This window comes from Mus caroli, unplaced genomic scaffold, assembly GCF_978045245.1.
Source record: "Mus caroli unplaced genomic scaffold, Mus_caroli_1 scaffold_17, whole genome shotgun sequence".
Taxonomy (NCBI): domain Eukaryota; kingdom Metazoa; phylum Chordata; class Mammalia; order Rodentia; family Muridae; genus Mus; species Mus caroli.
In genome coordinates this window covers 69,410,538-69,434,472 of record NW_028227272.1, presented here as the reverse complement: position 1 = coordinate 69,434,472, position 23,935 = coordinate 69,410,538, and the positions used below count along the sequence as shown (strand labels likewise).

Sequence of the window (23,935 nt, the reverse complement as noted above, 5' to 3'; positions counted from 1 at the left end):
TCTATTTTTTAAATATTGAGTTGGGGTCTCACATAGTCCCCACTCAATCAGTGTCTGTATCCAAGGACGGCCCCAAACTCCTGATCCTCTTGCCATGTCACTTCCCAGGTACAGTGCTGTGCTATTGAGTGTGTGCTACTTTGTAGAAAACACTGCTAACCAATGACATAGGTCAGGTTGTCTTAGGCCCTAAAAGAAACCTCTACTAACATTACTTTGATAAGTCGACATAGCACCAAACTGCATTCTAAACACTTAAAAGATAGAGTCATACTTCAGTAGAGCGCTCAGTCCTGATCCATGGGTCTTCTTTGGATAACAGACCTGGGTAAACTGGAGGCTCACAGCTGGTAAAGCTTCAGGGAATAAGTGAGAGTGGAGTGCTCCTTTGTAATGGAGGCATCCCCATGCCCAAGTTCCAGAGGCTTAGGGAACATTGCAGATGAGGGAGCAGAGAAGATCAGGTTGGGGAAGGCTGATACAAAAGTATGTCTTCAGCAATGCTCTCATGAGCTCACTCCAAGGATGGTTACCTGCACAGAGACCTCATCTTTGTCAGCAATGGGTTTTGTGACTTTATTTTGTAACCCAGGCTGGCTTCCAACTTGCACACAGCACAGCGTCAGTCCTGGTTTCATGTCACTATTTTTCAAGACTCACTTTTGTTTGAAAATTAAGCTCCTCAAAATCATTTTTTTTTGTTATTTGAGTTTCTATAAATGTTTTTGTTGCAATATTCTTTTGAATACTACTGTATATTAACATTAGATCAAAGTTAATATCATATTCAATAATGTATATACAAGAAAAATGATCAGTGTCTGGTAATTTGTATCTAGAAGGATTCTTTTGCTTGGGAAATACTTTAAGAATTCCTCAGCTTTCCTTGCCTAGCCTCTTCTGTTAATGGGCATCTTTGATTTCTCAATTGCTGTGTCCTAGTGGATCAGTTAGAATGCAGTAGTAACAGATTCTTTTGCCTCAGAAACTACCAACCACATTTTATGGGAATTTTATATTATTTACCTCCAGCAAACTAGATAATTTATGAACATAAATTTAAAAGTCTAGAGTAAGAAGAATTGCTTATGTTTTTCTCCATATTTCCACTCACCCCACCTGAATACTTTTTCACCATATTTCCCTAAAATAGTTTGAGATTTGTTGGTATTTTTCAATGTTTGTCTCTTGTGTGAGCCATTTCTATTTGTTCAGTTAGAATGATGTCTTTAGAATTTCATTCCTCACAAGGTTCCATTTGAATATCCCAGAGCAGATTCACATGATAATGTTAAAAGTGGTCCCAGAGATGATAGAGGAGCTATAAGGTAGGTCCTCATGGGTCAGTTGCTCATTGTGGGAAATTTGTGTGATGGTCAAGCTTTGTGTAAACTATGACAATAAAGCTGTACCGCGCCTTGGTACAAGGTAAACTTTCCTGAGCAAGTCACATAACTCAAGGTATCAGTGTGATGTTGATCTTCATTGTCAAGTTGACTGACTTGAAATCACTTTTGCTCAAGCTTGTGAGGGAGTTACTCCCTCTGAATGTGGGTACCATTATCTTCCCGTGGCTGGAGTGATATAGTCAAAAGGGATTAGCTGAACACAAGAATGTACTGCTTTATGCTTCCTGTCTTCAGCACTAGGGTGACCAAATTGCCTTATGATTCTACTATTGTGAACACTTTCAAACTTTCCCCACTTGGATGACTCTATCATCCTAAACCATCAGCTAAGTTAAAGTTGTCTTCCCTTCAGTTTCTAGCTGTCCAGCATTTGGTTCTGGCAGGAAGAATAGTGAATAATACAATCCACTTCCCCATTTTCAAGTACAAATGCTCATGTCTACATTAGGTACCATGAATTTCGAAACACATCATGAACAATTTCCATTATGAACAGTACGGCTAAATAAGTAATACTGTCAATTCTATGGCCTGACATGATTGAATTTAAAGTTTAGATGTAGAATAACTCTTAAGAATCCTGGAGTTCGAAGAGAAAAGGCTCTCTTGTTCTACTTCAATGGATAATAAGCTTATAACTTTACACTGGAGATTCTGAGACCACATGTGTGTCCAGAAAAGAACTGCTCAGTATGAAAAACCATTCATACTTTATGATAACATAAATGTATGACCTATATCTCTGACTTTTTCTAAAAAAAAAATAAAGAAAGAAAGAAAAAAGAAAAGAAAAGAAAAGAAAAGAAATAGAAAGAAAAAGAATGAAAGAGAAAAGGGGACCACAATTCAGTGAGGGTTGGGAAATGCAAAACTTAAATGAAAACACGGCAAATTGTCTCCAGCTTGTCTTGCATAAGAGTTCTCATTGTCCTGTACTCCCTGGCTTTGCACTTTCCAGTCATGTCAGTAGGACAGAACTCATCATGGGCAAGCACAATAAAAACAAACGTTGTAAGAGGCCCATTGGACAGGCAGACTTTATATGCCCCAGTACAGGGGAACGCCAGGGCCAAAAAAATGAGAATGGGTGGGTAGGGAAGTGGGGGGGGAGGGAATGGGGGACTTTTGGGATAGCATTGGAAATGTAATTGAGGAAAATACGTAATAAAATATATATATATATAACAAACGTTGTAATATCAACAATTAGCTTGCAAGTGTGCCCCCAATGGAGGAGCTAGAGAAAGTACCCAAGGAGCTAAAAGGGATCTGCAACCCTATATAGGTGGAACAACATTATGAACTAACCAGTACCCCGGAGCTCTTGACTCTAGCTGCATATGTATCAAAAGATGGCCTAGTCGGCCATCACTGGAAAGAGAGGCCCATTGGACTTGCAAACTTTATATGCCCCAGTACAGGGGAATGCCAGGGCCAAAAAGTGGGAATGGGTGGGTAGGGAATGGGGGGGAGGGTATGGGGGACTTTTGGGATAGCATTGGAAATGTAAATGAGGAAAATACCTAATAAAAATATTAAAAAAAGTTAATGACTGGCATGCATCTTTTGATCAATCATATTCAAAAGCAGCATTCTTGTCTCGACATGAATTCTTGGATCCATTTCTCTATCTGCTTTTTGAGATAGATATAGAAATAGTGACTTTGAGGCTACCCTTTAATACTTGGTGAAAAGTGCTTATACATACACGTGTTCATAAGTAAATTCATTGGTTCATATATGTGCATGCAAACACACACAAACTCAGGTGCACATGCACACGCACGCACATGTGCACGCACACGTGCACGCACACATACACTCAATATCCTGTGGTATAATAAAAGAAAAGGAATTGGCTGTATGGATTCAATAGTGCAGGGGTAAGCATCAAATCCATTTCTTTCTTTTAACACTAGAAACAGGTTTATACCTACAGCATAAAACAGTACTTACAAAATGTATAAACACAGAAACAGATTTTATAGTCAAGTATGAAGTGATTGCACATTCACAAGAAGAAATCAATAAGTTGATCCTGGACTGTAAAATATTTACCAAACCCAATTAGAAAGCATTAACTCTTAAAGCATCAACTCTTAGCCGTTAAAATCAAAGCACTTATAATGTTTTCAATTTCTAAGTTTCCCTTCTTATTACCCTCAGACCAAAGTGCTTATATATGAGATTTTTAAATTATTAGATTTACATAACTAGTGTTTTGATATCCACACAAAAACTTTCAACATCTTTGCAATTTAAATAGAAAAGAAATTATAATACACATCCTTAGGACCTGTCAGTCAAAATCTTTCCAAGTACCGGGAACTGTAAGAGTTAAAAGGGGGAAAAATCAACAAAAAAGAAAAGCCAAACAAAACTCTTCTTAATGAGAACCAGAATAGCATTTCCACTGCATAGCACTTTGCAGGTAGAGCCCATTTATTTTGCATGCATATTTAATGTGTAAAATTCTTTTTACATCCTAGAACAACCTCTTGAAACACGATGGACTTAAGTAAACCAGACTAGAAGCATTCCTCCACATGAAGAAGAAAGAAAGAAATGAACCAACAGTAAATTAATCTGGCTACTCACGGTTCTTTTCACCTCTCCACCTTGACCCAGCTTTCATTCTGCCGGAGACACCCACAGGGGAAGTTATTTCAGCCATTGAGAAGAGCAGTATCAGTAACAGCACAGCCATGCCAGGTAAAAATAACCTCTGTGGAGAGTCCTGTCGCAGACGAACCTGAAGGCTCTTACTGAGAAGAGAAACCTGGTGCCAACCTTGTCATTTCAGTCACCAGAAGTGCAAAGATGCTGTTATCCCCATTCACTTAAAAAAATAAAACAGGTATGCTCCTCTCAGCCTCTATTTGAATAGTGCAGAAAATGTTTTTTTAAAACCCCCCAAAACTAGAAGAGATGTACAGCTTCCCTCTATACATAAGCACAGATGTGAGGATGGAGAGGCTGACAGTTTCCGGAGTCTTTCTGCTGCCACCAGTTCCTAATCCGCTCCTGCCATCTCTCACTTTTTTCCAAATGTTTGTCAACATCTTTCATAACATGGTAAGGAGAAAAAAGCTGAGACTTCCGCATTTCCCTACCTACCCTTTCTGTACCACTGATTATAGTACTTGACGAAACTGAGTATTTAATTTTGGCACTGCAAACACACCTCATTTCAAACAGAGGTGCTTGTTAAGAGAGGGGAAAAAAATCCCCTCACTTGTTCTCAGAGCTCTATCTAACATCTTGCAGAAGGGATTAGATGTATAAATATTGGCTGCTAAGGGATGATAAAAATACCTCTGAAAAAGAGGGAGTGGTAAACAACCATCCTTCATCCTCAGCCTGCACTGTTCGATTTCTCTATTCAGAGAATAATATATAAAGACAGTCTGCCAGAAATATCTCCGCTCCCTGAAGCAGGCAAAATGTAGTGTGCATGGCGCGTTCTGGGATCATCTGCACTGCATCACAAACACTCGTTTGCTTTGTAAATACATGTTGGTATCTTCCAACTCTTCTGTTTCCTGCATAATGATTTTTATCACTTTATGAGCTGAACAGAATTTTCATCAAATCAGATTTCTCTGCTTCACGATGAAGTCTATTTCCTATGGACAAATGGAAATTTTGCCTTGATTATTTTTGGAACTATACAGTAATGGCATAGATACTTGCCTTCACTTTGGAACACACATTTATTTTTAGTCATAAAATAATTTTTTGCTTCCAAAAACATTATTCCACAAAACATACTCTAATATTTTAATAAGAACATAAAACTATTTTCAGATGCTTCTATATACATATTAATGTTCTCTAACCTGGTGCAGTTCACACAGCTGCCAAGATTACTTTTTAAAAATGTACGTGAGGATGTGCAATTTACTATTCTTTTTCTACAGCTGAGAAAAATTAAAGGTCTCTAGGATGCAAGTACATCAACAGATAAGCAAAATAGGGTTGGCATAGGACAGGAGTGGACAGTGGAGATTGTGGCCACACACAGATAGAGCTCTGTGAATAATGAGAGGAGCCGCTCAACTTCAGTTGTTGTTCCCAGGGATGTTCCAAAACCAGAATTGTCAGATATCTTAAATTATAAACAGAATTATGCTAACTATTATGCAGAATCTTCTCTGAAATTCTAAGCCAGGCATACAAAGAACAAAAAAATGTATCATCAACATATATTATCCAGACTCTTTGATTCAAGAAATATTACTGGGTGTGGTATTTCAAAACTGTAATTCCAACTACTGGGAGGCTGAAAAGGGAAGACTTCCATTAGTCTGATTTAAACTGGCTACAGAGGGAAACTTTGACTCAATATTAAATAAATAAATAAATAAATAAATAAATAAATAGACAAGGTAATACATAAATAAATAATATTAAGATAATAAGTATGTTATTAAGAACCTATGTCACAAAGTCAAGTCAATAAGATACACAGACACAAAACTTGTCAAATCCCTCATAAATATTTTGCTATTCTGGGATAAATTGCACTCGGATCTTCATCAACAAATTATGTTGATTGACAAGCAAACAAACCTATGCCTTCCGGGGTTACAAAGAAGCTCCTTATATTTTCTTTTTAAGTCTTGCTTTCAACCTTAGAATCTAATTACAGTAAGACGTTCTCTCATTTTGCTAAAGAACACAAATATCCAGACGGCCATGTCTTTCCACTCATCATCCATTTCCTAAAGAGCTTTCTCTCCAGCTCCACCTGGCACAATCCAGTTAATGTGGATAACTTAACATGTGCCAACTGCTCAGAGATTACTAGCAATAATTCTCCATTTTTCTTATGTCAAACTCACTTACAACTAAAGAGTTCAGAACACCAATTGAAATCCATGATGATCTTTTGGCAGTTCATGAGCTCAGGAAGTACAATAGTATCCTTCCTGTGTAAAACTCATCATTGTGATTGTGTCTGTCAAACTAAGCCATGTATCCCGATTCCTGAGAATAGATGGGAGGAATCAAAAGCACCTGCCATATTCTTACCAATCTTCTTTTGAGTACCCCACGTGTGCCTCTCACCCAGTGACTAAGGACTTAGCAAGGATCCGTTTGTGTCGATTCTTTCATGAGAAAGATAGTTTAATGTGTAGAAGGAATAGCTACACATAAATCCCAGATTTTAGGACATACTTTGAACATACATCTTTAGCGAAGTGAAAAGGGATGTTTCCAAAAATTAGATTGCAAGAGGTTTTAGTTTAAAGCTTCTCTGTGGAAATAGTGTATTTAGCACAGCTAGGTTGGGTGAATAATTCAACTTGGCAAATATGGGAAGAGGAGAAAGTAGGAATACTTTGAGAGATAACAAATGTATAACATTCAGATGGGAAAGATTTGGATACTTATTAACAATGTAAGACTAAAGAGAGTTAGTTGAGGCCCTTGGAACTGAACAAAGCTCTGATTCAAAAAGAGATACGTACTTCATGAAACAAATGGAAAGGGAAAAAAACCCACATGATCATCTCACTATATGCTGAGATGACATTTGCCAAAATTCAATACCCTTTCATGATAAAAGTGTTGGAGGAAACAGTAATACAGGATTGTACCTAAACCTAATCAAGGCAATATATAAAACCAATAGATAACATCCAATTAAATAGAGAGAAATGCAACACATGTCAACTAAAATTAAGGACAAGGAAAGGATTTCCCCCTTATCTCGTCAATATAGAACTTGAAGTTCTATCTAGAACAATAGGACAACCAAAAACAATAAAGGGATACAAATGGGAACGGAAGAAGTCACAGTATCACTATTCACAGATGATAGTGATAGTATATGCAAGGGACCCCCAAAATTCTACCAGAGAACTCCTATCACTGATAAAACCTTCAGAAACATGGCTGGATATGAAGTGAACTCAAAGAAATCAGCAGCCATCCTCTATACAAATGGTAAACAGGCTGAGAAAGAAGTTTAGGAAACAATATATTCACAATATCCACAAATAATACAAAATAACTTGGTGTCACTCTAACCATGCAAGTGAAAACCTGTATGACAAGAACTTCAAGACTCTGGAAAACAATTGAGAAAGATATCAGAAAGTAGAAAGATCTCCCATGCGCTTGGATGGGTAGGATTATCATAGTAAAAATAGCCATCTTACCAAAAGCAGTCTACAGATTCAATGCAATTCCAATAAAAAATTCCAACACAATTCTTCACAGATAATGAAAGAACAATTCTCAACTTCATTTTGGAAAACCAAAAATCCCAGGATAGATGAAACAATCCTGAACAATAAAAGAACTTCTAGAGGTATCACCATCCCTGACTTCAAGCTGTACTACAGAGAAATAGTAATAAAAATTGCATTGTATTGGTATAGAAACAGAGAGATGAATAAATGAAATTGAATCAAAGACCCAGAAATAAATACACATACCCATAGACAATTGATTTTTTTCAAAAAGACTCCAAAATTATACAGTGGAAATGGGAGAGCATCATCAACAGATGGTGCTGGTCTAACTTGATGTCTACATAGAGGAGAATGTAAATATATCCACAGTTATCATCCTGCACAAAACCAGAGTCCAAATGGATCAAAAACCTCGATGTAAAACAAAATACATTAAACCTCATAGAACAGAAAGTGGGGAATAGTCTTAAACTCATCAGTACAGTATCCAAAATATACAAAGAATTCAAGAAGTGAGACACCAGCAATCCAAATAACCTAATTACAAAGTGGGGTGCAGAGCTAAACAGAACTCTCATCAGAGGGATCCTAAGTGGCCCAGCACCTTAAAGAAATGTACCAGAGACCTGAGAGGTGAGAGACTCACAGGTCTCAAATGGAGGGACCTTAGAGGAAATGTGCTACATTGGAAAGATGGAACTGTAGAGTCCACCTCCAGTAGAAAGACGGGGAATCAAGTGGAGGGATGGGGTTGCCACCCCACAGTCAAAAACTCTGACCCAGAATTGTTCCTGTCTGAAAGAACTGCAGGGACAAAAGTGGAGGGGAGCCTGAGGAAAAGGAGGTCCAGTGACTGGCCCAAATTGGGATCCAGCTCAGGGGGACACAGGTTGGACCTAGGCTTCCTGCACATATGTAGCAGATGAGCAGCTTGGTTTTCATGTGGGTCCCCTAACAACTGGAGCAGGAGCTGGTTCTGAGCCTGTTATCTGTCTGCTTGTGGATCCAGTACTAATAAATGGACTGCCTTGTCTGGCTTCAGTGGGAGAGAATCCTCCAATGACTTGGTGTGCAAGGCATTGCAGGGGGCGTTAATGTGTGTGTGTGTGGGGGGGGAGTGATACTCTCATCACAAGATGAGAGGAAGGGTGATATTGGGTTTAAGATGAATAAATAACTAAAACAATAAACAAATAAACTAATTATTTTAAGGATAAAAATAGTATAATAAATATCCTCATTTCAGTATACTGCCTACAGAGGGTGGGATATAGACAGATATATTCAGATATATATTATCTTTTTCAGTGAAGAAGATAATTTAGAGGGTATCAAAGTTGCAGTTTGACAATTTAGATGAAAATTACCTTTTCAAAATATCTCTGTCTATAGCAATAACAATAAATTTTACAATGAGTGGATTAGAACATATTTTTCAGGCAGAATTATCAACATTAGTAGATACAATACATGCAATGGATTCTAGTGTAAGATTACCAGTGAAGTAGACTTGGCCATCAAGGATAGAGATGTTTTCATCTTTGCTTTTGTGAAACAACTTTCTAAACCAGGTTAAAAAAGAATAACGAACACTATAGGGAAAGATGGTATATACACCAGTGTAAAAAAATTAAGAATTTAAAATTACTAGCTCTCAGCTTGCTTGTTCAAATGCATTATGTACCTCAATATAAGGTCAGTTATCCTGAATGTGATAGAAGAGAAAGTGGTGAATAGTCTTTGACTCATTGACATGAAAAAATACTTTTTGAACAAGACACTGGGAGCACAAAAACTTATGTTTTTTTTTTTTAATGAGATATAATGAAACTAAAATGATTCTGTCTGGCAAAGGGCATCATCATTTGAGCCAAGCAACAGACTGTAGGTGGGGAAGCTAATCTTTATCAACGATGCACCTAATCATTTAAAGAGCATCTCAGAGGCAAGAGATAGTACATCTTCTAGAGCTCTGAAAGCATTGTGGGAAAGATGGATGTTTATGAAAAAGAAAAGATTAAAGGAGCTATTGTTAGCTTCATGGAATAGCATATGCCCATGCTGCTGGTAATAGATAATAGTATTCCTTTTTTAAAAAATATTTTTATTAGATTTTTTTTCATTTACATTTCAAATGCTATCCCAAAAGTCCCCTATACCCTCCCCCAACCCTGCTCCCCTACCTACTCACTCCCACTTCATGGCCCTGGCGTTCCCCTGAACTGGGGCATATAAAGTTTGCAATACCAAGAGGCCTCTCTTCCCAATGATGGCCGACGAGGCCATCTTCTGATACATATGCAGCTAGAGACATGAGCTCTGGGGGTACTGATTAGTTCATATTGTTGTTCCACCTAAAGGGTTGCAGACCCCTTCAACTCCTTGGGTACTTTCTCTAGCTTTTCCATTGGGAGGAGCTGTGTTCCATCCTATAGATGACTGTGAGCATCCACTTCTGTATTTGCCAGCCACTGGCATGGCCTCACAAGTGACAGCTATAACAGGGTCCTTTTAGCAAAATTTTGCTGGCATTTGCAATAGTGTCTACGTTTGCTGGCTGATTATGAGATGGACCACGTGGGTGGGTAGTTTTCCTTATAACTGATATTAGCAACGGCCACTGGAAAGACTCAGCCTATAGGTAGCAAGGTGATGAGTTCCCTTGAATAAAATTATTGAGCTCATATAGGTCTAATGTCTCAAAATTCAATCCAGAGCTACATAGTTTAATTGCACCCTTATTCTTTACTCTGAAACAACATGAGGTAGTAGATACTTGCTCTCACAAGATGATGAAATCTGGTTGGTAAAATTTATCATGTAACAATAAACAAATTACTAGAGTTTGAATCTTGGGTCTATCCCCATCTCTGCATCTGTTGTCTCTCTCTCTCTGTCTCTCTGTCTCTGTCTCTGTCTCTGTCTCTCTCTCTCTCTCTCACTCTCTCTCTCTCTCTCTCATTCTCTCTTCCCTTTTCACTTTTCACTCAGTTCTTTCACACTATGAATTTTATTCTGATTCCAGCTGTCTGGAAAACCATGGCTGCCAGTTTCATAGCATCTACAAAGCACACTATTGTTTACTGTCTTTTGCCTGAGTGGGAGAAAATGATTGATTTTAATATTGAGATACCAACCAGTAGAGTTACATTCTAAATAACCATGCTTCATGAGCAACATGATTTTCATGTTTTTAGTCATGCATTTAGTTCTCAAGTTGAACAGTTGTTATATTTCCTAACTTTGCACTCTGGCCAGATGGCCACGCACATGTAATTTATGGCTCTGGTTTCATAATGCATATTGATTGTTGTCAAGCAACTACAAAAGTGATACCCTATCTCATATAATATCCTTGTCTTTGCAAGGGAAATCTGTTAATCAGGGCCCCAGCTCAGCATCTAGTTCACAGTAGAACCTCTCAACTATCTCATATAGGTGAATCTTTAAGATGATACTCATTCACAAAGACATCAATGTGGAAAAATCTCGCTTTGCATGGCATTGCCTTGTGTGCTTTTTGCCCTTTGACTTCCTGCACAAGGCAATGCCATGTCTTGTCCCAGATTCCTAGAAGATTTTTATTGCTTACAAAAGAGAATTACTGTAGTTAAAAGCCCTGTACCTCATTTAAAAAGCAAATTACACATATACAGCAGAGGACTGCCTGGTCTAGCCTCAGTGAGAGAAACTGCACCTAATCTTCATGAGACTTGAGGCCCCAGAGAGTGGGGAGGTCTGGTAGTGTGGGGGTAGAGGGGTAAGGACATATTCTTGGAGACAGAGGAAGGGGTATGAGATGAGAAACAGTCAGAGGTCAGACCAGGATGGGGATAACAACTGAACAAAATCAGTAGTGCCACTGCACATTAGAGATAAACAAGAATTTAAAAATTATCTATATCAATTTTCTGTCATCTGAGGTAGATTCAGCATACTAGATTAATAAGATACATATGAGATAGAAAAAATAAAAGAGAAACTTTTGAAAAGTAACTTCATCATGACCCTAACACCTTGATCAATAAAAAGTTTTCAGCCATCACACCCTCCTGGTTTTTCTCCACTATTAATTAGAACAGCTATTTATATGGAGTCTCAATAATTGTTTAATTGGATGAATAAATTAGCACAGAAAAATAGACTGACTGTTTAATGCAAATAGCAATAACACTTTTTTTTTTAAGGTAGGCACCTTGCTATGCAATAGAATATCAGAAAGACTGAAGTGTATACAAATGAAAGATTGAGATGCCCCTAAAAAGACAATAGCATTTTGTTGATTGGTATTAAATACATGCTAGATACAATCACACTCATAAGCCAGTAACCTAACCACAATTATTTCAGGTGAACCTAGAGAAAGGAAACATTGCAGGCCCATCAGGAACTTAAGAACTGTAGAAATATTTAATGCTAAAAGGGTTTGGAAAGTGGATCATGTTTGCATATCTATGAGATGGGTTTGTACTCAGGTGGAATTCAAATCAAATAGTGATCAAGGATAGGTGAGGACTAGTGTTATAGCTTTTGATCTACGAGTAAAAAGATGAGATAAAAAAGATAGCACGTTAGCACCATAGGGCATAAGATAGGAATTTGAGAAGTAGATTCCAATCCGAGAAAAGTAGAGATAAGGCATAGAAGACAGCGTGAGGAACAACTAGGGTAGTGATAAAGAAAGGGAACGCACTGACAAATAGATATATAGCAAATAGTAAATTAAACATGTAAGGTGATCTCTTTTTAGTCTATTTTCCCAGAACCTTTTGCTCATTAAAGTGACATCAAATTGAGCTTGGTGAGGACAGCTCCCATGATGTCTCTTGTATGACCTTCTTGCATGCAAAAATTCAAAATATGAAGAAACATTGCTTCAAATTCTAAATAAACGTCAATTGTACTTCTAAAGATGCTATAAGAGGACTGGATAATAACTGGGAAATGGATGACAGGAAATTGATTTTCATTCTGAAAGTCTCCAGAAGGATGTATCTGAAAAGGAGGCTGGATGACATAGATATGAAGTGGTCTCATATCCTACGTTAAATCTAAAATTGGTCAAGCTGACATTTGGATTCAAACATTACCAGTTAAATGCATGCATATATATATATATATATATATATATATATATATATATATATGTATATCTTCTAGAACTAGCTTTAGTTTTATGAACACTACATAAACATTTTTAATTTATTTACTGTTCATGTGTTTGGGTATGTACACTACAATGGACTTATGGATGTACACAACAATTGTTGGGTACTAGTGGTTTTACTAAACAGTAAGTACCCTAATCAATTGAGCCATTTTGCTAGCACGATCTACTTATTACCAACTTTTTATATCTTTTTCAAACATTAATTCATAATGTATCTTATATATAATTTCATATATATATACATATATACATACATACATACACGTTACATAACATATATTACACAATACTTCCAATATTCTCATTTTTTCATATAATGCACTAGTATCCTTTCAATAAGCCAATTCAAAACAGGATAGCATGGAGAACAAAGTAAGTATCCTAAGAGAACTTTATATAAATTCTTAAAAGTCTGAAATCTATGCACAGCTTTGTGTGACAGGAGTTAATTTCATCTATTCCATAAATAAAATTATTTTTCAACTTAAACAGGTGTTCAGAATTCATGAGACTTTGCATTTTTAGAACAGGAACAGTAAGGATCTAATTTTATTGCTGACAGTGAAAATGTTAAATTTTGTATATTAAAATAATATTGAATGCTTAATAGTCTTGTAAAGAGAGAAAATACATTTCAATTTCACCCTTTGGTTAAATGAGCATAACCTCATCAATCTCTGTTAGTATAGACTTGCTCTGACAAATAAGTACAAAGTCTCACCCAAATGTTGTTTTATTAGTAACTGTGGTTGATGTGACAGCTGTGTTATTGTTGTTCAGGCTGTATATTTGGCTACTAATAAAAATATTTTGTTATCCTGTATGACTTGGAATATCTCTGAAAATGACTCCAGTACTTTTCTCAGTCCCACCTACATTTAAATATGATTCAGTCAATCCTTGTGTAAAGAGTATGAATCCATTTCTGCACTACTGAACTATGATTAGCCATGTATCTTGTTTTGATCAACAGAATGTAACAAAAGGGATATATGTCACTTTTGCAGGTCATCAGTAAGAGACCTTATAGCATATAATAGTTGTGCTATATGCTATATATAACACATATAAACACACATAACACATATACAAGGACAGGTTATGTTGGTACTCTGCCCAGAGATTTGTACAATCAGAATCTGCTCAATCTACCTGGTAATTAATAGATCACACAATGGGAGACCAGTCTGTTGCAAATGACAGTCAACACCATTTGCCAGACATGGCAATAAAGTTTCAAGGGATCCCGCTGTCTAGCTGGTATCAATAGTGAAGCAGAAGTCCTGTAGCACAACTATTTCTGTTGACCTGAGTCATGCTAACAGTTCTGAGAATTTTAGCAAACCCCTTTGACCTCAAGTTCATACTTTTTAACATGATGGTTAAAAAGTTATCTGGCATGTGAATGGTTGAAATTATTAATTGAATACAAATAAATATGTTAAGATATCACTATAGATAAATAGATAATAGTAAGTCAAAAAACAATATTGCTACTTCTGTTGCTGATGAAATTTTCTTTGTCATAGAGACAAAGAGAAGGGAAATACAAGGTATAGCATGTTTTGCATAAAATCACAGTTATGGAATTATGATTGAGAAGTAGTGATATTTACATTTTCCTAAATCTAAGTTATTAATCATATATTTTACATTTACCTATATTTCAGAGATGTAGACAATTCTTTTTATTAATGTGTTTATAGAATTGCTATTATTAATAGTTACTACAAATAATAAAATATAAAATATTATGAATATAAGATAAGAGTTTGAACAATGTGACAGTTCCTACCTGGGTAACATCATTCATTATTTTGAGACCATACTTTTTGTTTCCTATTGTGTGCTGTTATCTCTGGCTTAATGTCCTTGCTCTCTGTAATAACTCTGACAGTTAATTTCAAGCCAGGTTCTTCACTAACATTTTGTTCTCCATGATAATCATAATTAGAAAGTACCCCCAATTCCACAGTTTCTCTCACTATTGTGTTTATGAAATACATGTGAGGATTTTAAAATTTCCTCAATTCAAGCCTTGTGGTGTTAACTTATTGGGGGGATGAGTATTATATGTATTTCTGTATTCTTGTATCTCAATACATTCCATTGAGTCAATGAATACATTAGTAAGAACTCACATAATCTTAAATATACACCTCTCATGATTTTATTTATTTAATGACATTTTCTAGAGATAACTGTAATTTGAGATATTAGAGGAGAATCATAGTATTGTAGAGTCTGAATTAGGGCTAATCTGATCTGATCTCTAATCTCAATTCCATTACATTTCCACATTTTAAAAAATATGTGTAGTCAACCTTAAAGTTAATACACTTTGTATAGAATTAAAAATTAATGGAGTGGGTGATTGGGGGAATGGGTGGGGGAGCGTGTGGGGGACTTTTGGGATAGCATTGGAAATGTAAATGAAATAAATACCTAATAAAAAATTAATGTATATGAATGTGAACCATAATGTTCATGTTTGAGAAGAAACTAGGATAACTCTATGAGTTTAGTGATATTGCTATAAGCATAGTTTTCTATTGTATCTCCTACTTTCATTTTACTCTGGTGGCATTTTATACTTCCTGTTAACTATCCTTAAGGAAGCTTTTGTAACCACATTTCTATGAGATATTTAGTTTCCTTACATTTTAGTGTCTTTGTTCAATTCAATTGAAGCCAGTGGGAAACCTCTCTAATGGTACCAGCTTGCCTGCGTGGAGAAAAAGCAGTACACTTCATGTCCTTGGTGTTTCAAGTTATAAAAAAAGATGTATGAATGTGGTCAGATGTAAAAAATAGCTAGATGGTTGAAACTGCAGAATATTCCAAGTCTCTTTTGACTCCACATGGAAAAAGCTCTTTGAGAACAAACTTCAGATGAAAGCATAGCATTAAAACTTGTCCGACAGCAAGAAGCCAGGGGTCTATGAGATTGCTCCTTGTAAAATCGTGTTTGCTACCAAGCCTGATGACCTGAGTTTGATCCTTGCAGCCTACACTGTCAAAGCTAGGAAAACTAACTGTCAACTGACTTCTATATATATGTCATTGCACATGAATGTTTTGGTACATATGCTCACAGACACAACACACACACACACACACACACACACACACACATTAAATAAATGTAAAAATATTTTGAAATACAAAGAAAAGACAATGCTACTCTTTAGAACAGGTCCTTAAAGACATCTAATCTGCAATGACCACATATACAAATATAGTGAAGAGTAATATTTAATTTATAATTACCATAATTTGCATTTATTTGACGATGTATTAATAATTAAATGGTGTCTTGTGGGGGAATTTTAATGTAGTAACAAAGCAGCTTTGGCAAGGAGTCACATGGAAATACCTAGGCATGCTGACATGTCAACACCTTCATCCCTCAGGCTAAATACAAACACACCCTTAGCACACACCTCTAATTCCAAACAATTTAGGTAAGATTAATTTGTAGAAGTAATCAGCTATGTTTGATGTCTAATTGAGGGGCAGACAAAGTGATGATTAAGAAAAAGATTTGACAGAATGAGTCAGAGATAGGATATGCCCAACTTGCTACAAGAACAGATAACAGACAAGACAGGTGATTTAACAGAGCAGTGGGGGTGGGGTGGGGTGGGGTGGGAGAGAGAAAGAGAGAGAGAGACAGAGAGAGAGAGAGAGAGAGAGAGAGAGAGAGAGAAGAAGGAGGAGGAGGAGGAGGAGGAGGAGGAGGAGGAGGAAGAGGAGGAGGCACTAATTTTACAGGGACAGTCCTACAGAGGCAGGTTGCAGAATGAGCCATAGAATGAGAAAGAGCCAGAAGACTAGAACAGATTCCCAGAGTTAGTTTCAGCCAAGCAGAGCAATTTAGTCAGAAGCTGAGAGAAACTCATTTTAATCAGGAATCAGTCGGCTTGGAGAGGAATTTGGGCCAGAGTTGAATCAGCTAGATAGATTCAGTTCAGAAAGACCTGAAAAGGGCAAGCTTTTCAACAGTATGCCTATGAGATGACAATTATAAATGATAAATAAAGGAAACATTTACAATGTCTACCATGGGTATGAAAGGAAATAAAACTTGAGACCTGTGATTCATGTAATATATGTCAAATAGCCCAAAGAGTTGTTTGTGAGCTTTGAAACCTGGGGCGGAGAACATAGCAGAACAGACCAGGACATGCCCGGGCAGGCCCATCTCCTCCCTATCTCCCACCCCTCTGACCTAAGTTAAATGTTAACAGGCTGCTGATGTTTAAATGAACCAGTCATGTGAAACTGTGCCAATTCCTCCCCCAGCCCCACTCCTTTTCTATAAAAAACCCTAGCTTCCAAGCCTCGTGGCCGAATCCACTATCTCCTGTGTGAGATATGTTTCGACCAGGAGCTCCATTATTAAAATACCTCGTGTTGTTACATCAAGGTGTTGTGTTCTGTTCATGATTCTTGAGTACACGCCAAATCAGGAGTTGAGTGGGGGTTTCCCCACTAGGTTATAAAAGGTAAAACTTTTAAATTATAACTGTGATTTGAATTGATATAAATTACATGTCTTTATCAAACTATGATGATGAAACATTTTATTTAACTAGCACTGAATTTGTCCACATTTTCTAGTAAATATTTTTTTGATCTTTACTTAGATTTTATTGGATATTTTCTCTTTTTTTATTTTTTTAATTAGGTATTTTCCTCATTTACATTTCCAATGCTATCCCAAAAGTCCGCCATACCCTCCCCCCCACTCCCCTCCCTACCCACTCCCACTTTTTGGCCCTAGTATTCTGCTGTACTGGGGCATATAAAGTTTGCAAGTCCAATGGGCCTCTCTTTCCAGTGATGGCCGACTAGGCCATCTTTTGATACATATGCAGCTAGAGTCAAGAGCTCCGGGGTACTGGTTAGTTCATAATGTTGTTCCACCTATAGGGTTGCAGATCCCTTTAGCTCCTTGGGTATTTTCCAGGTGACAGCAGATGCTGGCAAGGATGTGGAGAAAGATGAACACTCCTCCAGTGTTGGTGGGATTGCAAGCTTGTACAACCACTCTGGAAATCAGTCTGGCGGTTTCTCAGAAAATTGGATATGGTACTACCGGAGGATCCCGCAATACCTCTCCTGGGCATATATCCAGAAGAGGTTCCAACTGGTAAGAAGGACACATGCTCCACTATGTTCATAGCAGGCTTATTTATAATAGCCAGAAGCTGGAAAGAACCCACATGCCCCTCAACAGAGGAATGGATGTAAATATTTTTTTTAAGTTTAAAAAAAATCAGAAATCATGCTATATTGGTAGGATCAAAAAATGTAGTTAAACTGTTTGGGTTTTAGCCTGATTAAGGACTGAAATAAATGAAGTTACATCATTTACTTTTTAGCTCTGCTTTGAGAATGACAAAATTTTAAATCCAAAGCCTACAGCATTTTGTTTATGGATTCAGTTTTCATAGGAATTCTATAAATGTAGCATTAAATTCTAATTATAAAAATAGAAATACTGTTATCAGTTTGTTTAAAGTGTCAGATTAGTTCCTTTGTTTGGATAAAGTATGGAAAAAGAAAATATGAGCATATTTTACATTCAATTTGGAATGGAAATGGATCACTAGGATAGTCTAGTGATATATTTCAAATGGCCACGTCCTGTCATTTTGGGGTTGAAGTTTCCTTGGTTTAGATAGAAGTCCTACTTAAGTTCCCAAGTTGTATTAAAATAATTTGTGCCCTCCACCCTTTCCCCATTCCTAACAGTATTTCTTTCCATTGAATGCACATAAATCACAATTATAATATGCAAATCCAGAACCAAGACTATGTATGTGTGTGTGTGTTACCAATTTTTTTTTCTAAGCCATTAATCAAGTCTACTGTGTCCAGTCTGTGTAAGTCCATGTTGTTCATAAATCAGAAATTTACAGAACACTTTTTTTTTTAAACAAACTTGTTGCAAAGTTTCAAGATTAACTGAACTCAAGTGTTTTGTCCTATCTAATGTCAAATGGGTGAGTTGCTTAGAATGGAAACAGTTCTATAATTCCTAGGGATCCATACCTAGACTTCAGCCATTATGAAATGCCCAAGCTGAGAATGATTTCTGGAATCCAGGCAGTAATATTAAGGTTTCAAGAAGGTGATAGATATAGGCAGACGGGATATCAACCATCATGGGTATGCTACCCCATGGTGATAATGTTGCCCTCACTCTGAGATAAAGAAAAAGCAAATATGTGGTCTTTAATACAGATATAGTCTCTAGAGTATTCTAGGCTTAAAATTTTACTTTTGTGACACAAATCTCATAACCATTCAGGGACTAAGGAGATGCTTCATTTGGCAAAGTGCTTATTTTGCAAGCATAAGGACCTGATGTAACCTCAGAAGACATCAAAAGTCGGCCATGTGATGGGGCCATGAATTAGAGAGAGAGGAGAGAGAGAGAGAGAAGCAAAAATATGTGGCACATGTGATAGTATGAAGGAAAAAAGGATGGGCTGAAATCACATAATTATATCATAATTTCAGAAATAAAAATATTAGCCAGGCGTGGTGGCGCACGCCTTTAATCCCAGCACTTGGGAGGCAGAGGCAGGCGGATTTCTGGGTTCGAGGCCAGCCTGGTCTACAAAGTGAGTTCAAGGACAGCCAGGGCTATACAGAGAAACCCTGTCTCCAACACTCCCCCTAAAAAAAATAAATAAAAATATTATTCAAATAGTCAGGTGTAATGTTACTTTTTTTGTTGTTGCTTTTGTTTTTTGAAACAGGGTTTCTCTGTGTAACCCTGGCTGTCCTGGAACTCACACTGTAGATCAGGCTGGCCTTGAACTCAGAAATCTGTCTGCCTCTGCATCTCAAATGCTGGGAATAAAGGTGTGCACAAACACCACCCGCCCGGCATAATGTTACATTTTTGTAATCCGCTGATGGCCAGATGGAAGACAAAGGCAAGCAGACCTCTGGAGCTCCTTGCCCAGTGACAGTCTGTCTCAAACAAGATGTAAGAAATGATTCCTGAGATTTGCCACATATATGACATATACATTCAAAAGAGAGGATTCACAGTGTTTAAATGCCCAGCACATGTTGAAAACAATGTGTGGATTATAATGCAAAGAAACAAAAGTACATGTTCAATTTACATCATGAAAAACAACTGGAGGAAAGGTGACATTAAAAAGCTAAGGAACAGCTATAGCAGGGTCCTTTCAGGAAAATCTTGCTGGTGTATGCAATGGTGTCAGCGTTTGGAGGCTGATTATGGAATGGATCCCTGGATATGGCAGTCTCTAGATGATCCATCCTTTCTTCTCAGCTCCAAACTTAGTCTCTGTAACTCCTTCCATGGGTGTTTTGTTCCCAATTCTAAGAAGGGGCAAAGTGTCCACACTTCGGTCTTCATTCTTTTTGAGTTTCATGTGTTTTGCAAATTGTATCTTGTATCTTGGGTATTCTAAGTTTCTGGGTTAATATCCACTTATCAATGAGTACATATCATGTGAGTTCTTTTGTGATTAGGTTACCTCACTCAGGATGATGCATGCCCTCCAGGTCCATCCATTTGCCTAGGAATTTCATAAATTCATTCTTTTTAATAGCTGTGTAGTACTCCATTGTGTAAACGTACTACATTTTCTGTATCCATTCCTCTGTTGAGGGGCATCTGGGTTCTTTCCAGCTTCTGGCTATTATCAATAAGGCTGCTATGAATGTAGTGGAGCATGTGTCCTTATTACCAGTTGGAAGATTTTGCTGAAAGGACCCTGTTATAGCTGAAAGGACCCTGTTATAGCTGACCCGGTGCCTGGCAAACACAGAAGTAGATGCTCACAGTCAGCTATTGGATGGAACACAGAGCCCCCAATGGAGGAAGTAGAGAAAGTACCCAAGGAGCTAAAGGGGTCTACAACCCTATAGGTGGAACAACGATATGAACTAACCAGTACCCCCGGATCTTGTGTCTTTAGCTGCATATGTATCAGAAGATGGCCTAGTCAGCCATCATTGAGGAGAGAGGCCCCTTGATCTTGCAAACTTTATATGGTTCTGTACAGGGTAATGCCAGGGCCAAGAAGTGGGAGTGGGTGGGTAGGGGAGAGAGAGGGGGAAGGGTATGAGGGACTTTTGGGATAGCATTTGAAATGTAAATGAAGAAAATACATAATTAAAAAATACTTCTGTTCTGGAAAAAAAAGTGATACTTTAACTATTAAAAAAAAAAAAAGCTAAGGAATAACAATATGAACTAAACACTACACCCAGAGCTCTTATCTCTAGCTGCATATGTAGTAAAAGATGGCTTACTCATTCATCATCAGGAGGAGAGGCCCTTGGTCTTGCGAAGATTATATGCCCCAGTACAGGGGGATGCCAGTGCCAGGAAGCAGGCATGGGTGGTTTAGGGAGCGGGGTGGGGGGAGGGTATAGGGGACTTTTGTGATAGCATTTGAATTGTAAATGAAGAAAATATCTAATAAAAATTGTTTTTTGAAAAAAAAGAATTATGCATGTAATAATATAGTATAATACAATATGTGGTAGCAGATATTATCTGAATTAAAGAAAAAGTCTGTGTTTATCTAGAAAAAAAAAAAACCTAACATTCTGATAGTACTGTGTCCAATTTTCTGAGGAACTGCCAAACTGATTTCCAGAGTGGTTGGACCAGCTTGCAGTCTCACCAGCAATGGAGAAGTGAGTGTTCTTCTTTCTCCCCATCCTTGCCAGCATCTGCTTTACCTGAGTTTTGGATCTTAGCCATTCTGACTGATGTGAGGTGGAATCTCAGGGTTGTTTGGAGTTGCATTTCCCTGATGATTAAGGGATGTTGAACATTTTTTTAAAGTGCTTTTTGGCCATTTGGTAATCCTCAGTTGAGAATTATTTGATTAACTCTGTTCCCCATATTTAATAGAGTTATTTGGTTCTCTGGAATCTAACTTTTGAGTTCTTTGTATGTATTGGATATTAGCCCCCTATGAGATTTAGGATTGGTAAAGATCTTTTCCTAATCTGTTGGTTGCCTTTTTGTTTTATTGACAGTGTCATTTGCCTTACAGAAGCTTTGCAATTTTATGAGGTTCCCTTTGTCAATTCTGGATCTTGCAACACAAACCACTGGTGTTCTGTTCAGGAATTTTCCCCCTGTGCCCATACCTTCCAGGCTTTTCCCCACTTTCTCCTCTATAAGTTTCAGTGTCTCTGGTTTTATGTGGAGTTCCTTGATCCACTTAGACTTGAGATTTGAACAAGGAGATAAGAGTGGATCATTTTGCATTCTTCTGCATGATAACCACCAGTTAAGCCATCACCATTTGTTGAAAATGCTGTCCCTTTTCTACTGGATGGTTTTAGCTTTTTAGTCAAAGATCAAGTGACCATAGTACTACTGGAAGATCCAGCAATACCACTCCTGGGAATATAACCAGAAAATGCTCCAACCTGTAATAAGGACACATCCTCCTCCACTATGATCATAGCAATGGAGTAATATGCAGCTATAAAAAACGATGAATTCATGAAATTCTTAGGCAAATGGATGGATCTGGAGGATATCATCCTAAGTGAGGTTACCCAATCACAAAAGAACACACATGATATGCACTCACTGATAAGTGGATATTAGCCCAGAAGCTCAGAATACCCAAGATTCAACTTGCAAAACACATGAAACTCAAGAATAAGGAATACCAAAGTGTGGATTCTTCGATCCTTCTTAGAAGGGGAAACAAAATACCCATGGAAGGAGTTGCAGAGACAAAGTTTAGAGGAGTAGAGACTGAGCGAATGACCATCCAGAGACTGCCTCACTGGGAATCCACCCCATAAACAACCACCAAACCAGACACTATTGCGGATGCCAACAAGAGCTTGCTGACAGGAGCCTGATAAAGCTGTTTCCTGAGAGGCTGTGTCAGTGCCTGACAAATACAGAAGTGGATGCTCACAGCCATTCACTGGACGAAGCTCAAGGTTCCCAATGAAGGAGCTGGAGAAAGTACCCAAGGAGATGAGAGGTTTGCAGCCCCAAAGGAAGAACAACAATATGAACTAACCAGTACCCCCAGAGCTCCCTGGGACTAAACCACCAGCCAAAGAAAACACACGGAGTGACTCATGGCTCTAGCTGCATATGTAGCAGAGGATGGCCTACTCAGTCATCAATGGGAGGAGAGGCCCTTGGTCCTGTGAGGGTTCTATGCCCCAGTATAGGGGAATGCCAGGGTCAGGAAACAGAAATGGGTGGGTTGGGGAGTAGGGGGAGGGGGAAGGAGATAGGGAATTTTTGGAGGGGAAACTAGGAAAGGGGATAACATTTGAAATGTAAAAAAAGAAAATATCTATTAAAAAGCTAACACTCTAGGTTGGCCTTTTTTAAGTGCAATGGAAATCTGGAAATAATGCAGATTAAACAAGGATTAAATCCACCCTCATATAGGAAAGGAAAGTTTAACCCTACCTAGAAATGAAACCACTGAAGCTTAGTCAAAATATTTTCTTTACTCTTAATGAAGTTTGGGTATGTACCGGTAATCCTCGCTTTCACATTTAATATAAATATTCCTGAGAAGTGTAATGTGTAAGGTTGTTATCACACACTTAAAAAATGTGAAATCTCACGAGACAGTTCCATGGTGTATAAACTGTTCATACAGTGCCTGGTGACCAAGCTCTGAGGACATAGGTCTGTCGAGGTTATGGTCCCTTTATGGTGTCTATGTTATGCCCACCTGAGAGATGTTTTTATTATGGATTCCTGACTCAGCAAACCTCTACATATCTTCATTGAGGTAAATCTTAGGACAACTATCTATGAATGGAAAACTGTTTCATGAGATTATTTGCTACAGTTCCCTTGAGAACAGCCACCAAATGACTTGGTATTTAATATTTTTGGGAAACATCAAGGGATGTTTTCACGGATAACTAGTCGTGATTCATAGACAGCTATGCATGTAAAACCCTGGGAGACCTGTGGGTAAGACTGGGAATGAGTGGGGATGGAGATGCAAAAGAAGGGAATCTTCTTAAGCGCTTACTTCTCATTCCTTACCCTTGGTCATATTTCTTGTGTTTAGTATGTGGTTTCCATTTTTTGGTTCAAGCTCTGCTAAAACCTTTCAATGTGTAGATTTATCACAGTTTTA

The 23,935-nt window shown here is 37.7% G+C and overlaps 1 protein-coding gene across 6 annotated transcripts in view; it reads right to left on the bottom strand.

Annotated features, from left to right (window-relative positions):
- Robo1 (roundabout guidance receptor 1) overlaps positions 1-23,935 on the bottom strand; it is a 1,022,024-nt gene that overhangs the window by 726,879 nt on the left and 271,210 nt on the right. For 2 of the 6 annotated variants that reach the window (XM_085832284.1, XM_085832281.1), the window contains exon 1: positions 4,008-4,745. The exons of 1 other annotated variant lie outside the window; for it this stretch is intronic. In XM_085832284.1, coding sequence (XP_085688410.1) covers positions 4,008-4,116 — 109 coding nt within the window. In that variant the 5' untranslated portion in view covers positions 4,117-4,745. Of the gene's footprint in view, positions 1-4,007; positions 4,747-23,935 lie in introns of those variants that run through there. 3 more of the 6 variants (XM_085832285.1, XM_029470375.2, XM_085832282.1) reach the window with 3 other exon arrangements.